We start from the raw sequence: 6,160 nt of genomic DNA, 5'->3' as shown, positions 1-6,160 counted from the left end.
TGATGCTAACAGGACCATGATGCTAAAAGAACCTCACTGCTACACTCTGCTAACAGGACTGTGATGCTAACAGGACCATGATGCTAAAAGAACCTCAATGCCACACTCTGCTAACAGGACCAGGCTGCTGTAGATGTTTTTCTTTTTCACTTTTGTTGCTTTGTTTTTGAATTTTTGTTGCATGCTTTGGTATTTCTTGTTGTTGTTCTTGTTGTTTTTTGGGGGGTTTTTTGGCGAGTCGAGACGGTTCTTCTCATCCTGAGCATTTCATTGCATTGTTGACCTTATGTTGATTTCCCATATGACAAATAAACCAAACCTAACCTGTTTGTTGCAACTACCGTATTTTCCGCCGTACACGTTGCACTACCCTATAAGTCGCATCAGTCCAAATATGTCTAATAAAGTGGAAAAAAACATAAATATGTCACTTCGCCATAGGCGTTGCATCTATTATGTGTCACCGCTGACGCGTCGCGTTTGTTATGCGTCACCACTGGCAACCTGAAAATGTGGGCCGGTGTTGTGCCAAAAATCGAATGGTGGCCACGGGAGCGTGCACAGGAGGACTTTAACAAGAATTTAACAAGAGTAGCACTTAAAAACAGTTATATGTTTGCTTGAAATTATAGTAAAGGTGTGTCTCAGTTTAACCTTTCTTTAATAAATGCACTTTACCGGTCAAATCAGCTGCATTTCAAACGTACTCGCTGCCTCGGTGCTCCGGGAGCGTGCAGAGGGAGGAAATCAGGAAGGAGGAACGCTGCGTATTTCTTCAAAATTTAACAAGATAAGCACCTAAAAACAATTGTTTGCTCAACATTATAGCAAAGGTGTGTTTCAATTTAACTTTTACTAAATAAAAGGACTTCAATGGTCAAATCAGCTGCATTTCGCTGGGGCGGCACAGCGAAATGAAGCTGATCTGAAGTTTGCGTCAGGCAAGCTGGATGAAGGTGGAAGGCTATGGCAAGCCGATTGTGTCATTAATATCCATGTTTATCTATTACACAACACAACGGCATGCCATACTGCTAGAGTGCCATCTAGTGGCTGAAAATGTTAGTGTTCAATATCCTGATGCATGCTCAATAATCCAGGTAGAAAAATCTAAAAAAGTTTAGTCTGGTCCTCTGGACATTCAGAGGACCAGCCTAAACTTTTTTAAGTTAGTGTTCAATATTTTCAGAATGAATGAAAATGGTCATATCTCAGCCAAAAATTGGTTTATAAATATGGGAAAAAAAACATAAATACATCGCTTCGGCATATAAATTGCAGGACATGTAAATTATGCAAAAAAAAAAAAAAAAAAACTTGATTTATGGGCTGAAAAATACGGTAAACAATCGACGCTTCACTTAATTTGTTCAGTTGCATCTGAGCTCCACATGCCCTGTAGATATTCTGAGTCCAGGTGAATTTTAGATCCTGCACTGCAATCATTTGTCACATCTTTGCTCCTTTTCTAACCAAATCTTTAGACTTTGCTTTTAAAAATTGTCTGTCTGGGTAATTTCCAAGGGACTTGTTCTAATCTGATCTGGATTACGTGTTGTGTTAAAGAAAATGAAAGCAGTCGGATCTGCTGTGATGATCGTTAGTGATCTGCTGTTTGTCCTGTTTTCAGATTGACACCTATGAGTGAGCTGTCAGAGGCCAGACAGGTTGGACAGCAGCAGCATCCAGCTTTAAACCCCTCGCACACCAACATCGTCCAGGACTCCGCCCAGCAGACGGTGCACCAGGTGTCTGAGGAGGGCAAGGACCCACAGGACTTCTGACCTCTAAAATGTTCCTGTGGGATCCCTCATCCATCCACGACACATTCACTTAGCTTTGAAGCTGGTTTATGTGTTCATGCTAGCAAATGTGTTTATTCCCTGCAAAATCCATTAAACGTCTAGTATTACCAATGTGCCACGTTGGACCTGAACCTGTGAGATGTAGCCTGACATTGCTGGGATTGTTGGCTGTTGTTTGTTTGTTTGGTTGAGGGCTGTTTGTTCCAGCTTTACTGAGCTTTTAGTCTGAATGTTGAAGAACACAGCTGCTTCCCAACCAGACAACTATTGATGGTCATTTATTAGCATTAGCTGCGTTAGGTCGGCTGTTTTCTAGCTGCTAGCTCAATGCTAAATAGTGGTGAACAAAGACTTTATATGTTTTGTAATTGTAGAGTTGAAGTCTTTGACTGTGTTAGTCAGAACACTGAGTTGCTGGAGAGGTCATGATACATGGGAAAGTTAATCCTGTGGTAAACTCTTTAATGTCTTATTGTTTTCCTCCAACAGAAGGTTTATCTTCAGACCTTGTGTTCTTCACTCCGAGTGCCACTTTTTGATCTTAAAAACCTGCTCTCGTACTTTTTGTCATTAAAGGGACAGTTTGGATCTTTTGAAGTGATGTTCTGTGGAAAGCTCATGAACAATGAGTGTCTTACCTGTTCTAGATCGCAATTTGAATGACCAGTTTGGAGAAATTGAGTTTAATTTTGACCAGATTGACGAGCTAAAGGCTAGAACGTATAAAAGTGTTTAGCTGCCGTGTTGAAACAACTCATGTCATAATAGTTTGTGTGAATTCTACTTTTTAAACATTAACTCAGCTGCTTTTCCATTTTAAACTATTTCTGCATATTTATCCTGGCAGACGTATGCCAGAAGTGTCTGCTGGTGTTTGCGTGATGTTCAAATAAATGTCTAAAGTGTTATCTTGAATTACAATGAAATATTTAAGATTATTTTTAGTTGTTTTGAGATTACTTTTGGTCCCACTCGGACTAGCTGTCCGCTCGTCAGTCTGGTCATTAATAACTTCTGTTTCAACTCCACTTTAAAAGAACCGAACTATGGTGTCAAATTATGCATTTATTTGAACCACTTGTCTTAAATCTTTTGTTATTGTTTTAGATATTTTTTGTGTTTTTGTGTACAAATGTCTTTAAAGTCATACCAACTGGATATAAAGTACTGCTTTATAATATTGCAAGAAATACTTTTGTTTCAAGAACCTTCAAAGAAAAACAGATGTTCATTGTGTACAATTGTGTAAATTTATATTTTGTGATTCAATGTGAGGATCAGCCAGTTCAGTTGTAGTTGAACTTTTTATTCTCAGTTTAACCACTGATTATTAGGTCATCTTAAATAAAGATATGAGGATTTATAGATGTGTGAGCAGTATTTATAGCATAAACGTCACAAACACTGCATCTCAAGTTCTTCCAGATGTGTGATTTATTTAAAATCATGTTCTGCTGTAATGTATGTAAAGCTGCACAAGAATCTGATTGTTCCCCTGAAATGTATCTACCTTTCCATGTTTGTGAGCCACAAACTCAAAGGGAATTAGTGTCAGTGTATTTTGTATGTCTGTCATGTAGATGGAGGTTTAAGATGTTTAAGATTTGCGTAGTTGGTCAAGTGTTTTATACGATTTTTGTTTTAATAGTGGGTTTTTTTTATCTGTGCTGTCATATTTTAGTCATGTTTGAATAAAACCACAAATTCATAAGTTCCTGTGTGGGTCAGATTTATTCCTGTGAGACTCATTCAAAGCTCAGTTCAACCATTTTTGAAGTGGGGTTTTGTAAAAATTAGCAACATGTAGCATTTCTGGATTATCTGTGAGTCACATCTGGCAATAATTCCATAATGTTTTGATCTAAATAACTGCGATACACAAAACGGAAGGTGGTGTAAACAACATAAAAGCTTTGACATATTAATTGTGTTATACTTGTTACAATGACAACAAAGATATTCTAACGGACTGAATCATTTGGAAGTTGTTTAAACCCTGCTGCTGCCTTTAGATTAAAACAACCCACAAGGCCTCGTGTTGTTTTCAACCCAAGGTAGCAGGAGGGTTAAAACGGCAGCGATCTGCTCTGGAAGTAGCATTTACTATTCCAGTAATAGTCTGTGGAGGAGCTGCTTCCATGGTGTTTTTTTTTGCCGTCGTAAAACAACTGGAAACTTGATTGACTGAAGTGTACTGGGGTATCAGTGCAGGGGCGAGCAACTTTTCTTTTCAGAGGGGAAAATCCTGATGGAAGAAAGAAGTTTGGTTTGAACACCAGCATCCTCTTCCATCTACAACCCTCAGGCAGACGATACAAGTCATGCACAAAAAGACTCGAAGACAGTTATTACCCACAAGCTGTCAGATTACTGAACTATTAACAATAATACTGAACTATTGACAATAATACTGAACTATTGATAATATTACACCAAGCTACATCTGTGACACCTAATATGTTGCTGCTGCTGCACTACGGCTGTATCGTATATGTTTACCATCATAATTCATCTCAGTGTTACTCACCACCTGCAATAATCTGTCACACAACCTCTATATGTGCAATATATATCATGCACATTTAAGTTAATATTACTACCTGTGAAATATTTATACCAATTCATCCTACTTGCACCATTATATTCTACCATGTTTTTGTTTACTATATTTCTTTTTCACTTTTCGGTACTTTATTTTGTACCCATATTGAATGCTTTAGTATTTCTTTTTTTTATTTTTTTAACGAGTTGTATCGTTCTGAACATTTCATTGCATTGTTGACCCTGTGTGAACCTGCATATATCTTACGTTGTTTTTATATGAACAACATAAGATATTTAGAGCAATCAAAGGGCCACATAGAGAATTGGACCATGTCTTTTCTTTAAGGCAGTTAATCTGGAAGACTTTTTCAGGCATCTTCTTCGTGTAGCGTAGAACATATGTCTCCCCATTACTCTTTATGATTATAACACACACTTCGGCTAGCTCCTGTGACAATACATTTGTTAGATTAGATGTAAATAAATTAATAAATAATAAAAATGTTTTATTTTTGGAGTTTTTCAGGCTTGAACTGGAAACACAATTTAAAACAAAGATCTAGCCTGTCTCAATGATCCAGATTTTTTTCAGTGCGTTTGTCCAAAACGTTTTAATTTAGATTTCCTTAGATTTAATTGATGCAATTCAGGTTTTCATCCATTTATTAATGTTTTTTCTTTCTTTACAATTAGGGATACTGTGGGCCAGATTAAGAGTGTCCAAGGGCCACTTTTGGCCCTCGGGGCACAAGTTGCCCACTTTTGGTTTAATGGGCGATTCAAAATGACCCAGATCCATAAAGTGGACCTGATCCACCACAGACATACATTATGATGTCTATGTGATCCAGCAGCTCTGCATGGAACCCCGCTTCAAAATGTCTGAAATGTCCCTTTGTTTCAGTCCGGGTCCAATCAGATGTGGACATGGACTCAGATCAGTCTCTGGACGTTGACTGGCTGCTCTGTGCTGGTCCTGCCCTCCTCTGGACCGCAGCTGGAGTCAGCCTCAGAGACAGTGCTCAGTCCTCAGAGACAGTGTCCTCAGAGACAGTGCTCAGTCCTCAGAGACAGTGTCCTCAGAGACAGTGCTCAGTGTCCTCCGTCAGGATGTGTCCCCGCTCCGGCCGCCTGCTGCTGCTGGTCCTCCTGGCTGTCCCTCTGTACGGGGTGGAGAAGGTGAGGAGCAGAGGCTACAGGAAGGATCCTGACGCAGACAAGGTGAGGATGAGGAGGGAAGAAGCTTAACACGTGGAGCTGCTCCTTTCGTTCAAGTGTAACTTCTGACTTTAATGCGCCTCCTTGTTTAAACCTTACCTTTTGTTGTGTCATTTATCTTCACGCGACACCACAAAGGGATAATTATATTTATTCTGTTACTTTATTTGTTTTTCTGATTCATGTAAAACAGCCTGGATCATCTGCTCAGCATGAAGCAGACAAGGTGACTCTAGTTTCTTGATCTAAAGTCCACGCAGGGTCTCAGGCAGCTTTCCTGAGTGGACTAAAAAAACAAAGCGGAAGTTGAAGTCTGGTTTATGCAGCCGGTCTGTCTGTCTGTCTGTCTGTCTGTCTGTCTTCCTGTCTGTCTGTCTGTCTTCCTGTCTGTCTGTCTGTCTCCCTGTCTGTCTTTGTCTGTCTTCCTGTCTGTCTGTCTGTCTTTGTCTGTCCTCCAGTCTGTCTTCCTGTCTGTCTGTCTTCCAGTCTATCTGCCTGTCTGTCTTCCTGTCTGTCTTCCTGTTTGCCTGTCTGTCTGTTTGTTTCCCTGTCTGTCTGCCTGTCTGTCTTCCTGTCTGTCTGTCTGTCTTCCA

General features: G+C 39.7%; 2 protein-coding genes across 3 annotated transcripts in view; both read left to right on the top strand.

The window, feature by feature from the left end:
• LOC119410398 (frizzled-6-like) overlaps window positions 1–1,784 on the top strand; it is a 21,201-nt gene extending 19,417 nt beyond the window's left edge. The window contains exon 7 of the mRNA XM_037677310.1: window positions 1,631–1,784. Coding sequence (XP_037533238.1) covers window positions 1,631–1,784 — 154 coding nt within the window. The remainder of the gene's footprint in view (window positions 1–1,630) is intronic.
• Window positions 1,785–5,436: 3,652 nt separating this feature from the next.
• Window positions 5,437–6,160, top strand: part of LOC119410237 (collagen triple helix repeat-containing protein 1-like) — an 8,967-nt gene continuing 8,243 nt past the window's right edge. For both annotated transcript variants that reach the window (XM_037677149.1, XM_037677148.1), the window contains exon 1: window positions 5,437–5,570. In XM_037677149.1, the coding sequence (XP_037533077.1) occupies window positions 5,460–5,570 (111 nt within the window). In that variant the 5' untranslated portion in view covers window positions 5,437–5,459. The remainder of the gene's footprint in view (window positions 5,571–6,160) is intronic.

The sequence above is a fragment of the Nematolebias whitei genome, chromosome 5 (genome assembly GCF_014905685.2).
Source record: "Nematolebias whitei isolate Nwh7 chromosome 5, NemWhi1, whole genome shotgun sequence".
Taxonomy (NCBI): Eukaryota; Metazoa; Chordata; class Actinopteri; order Cyprinodontiformes; family Rivulidae; genus Nematolebias; species Nematolebias whitei.
This window is presented reverse-complemented; position numbering and strand designations above follow the sequence as displayed.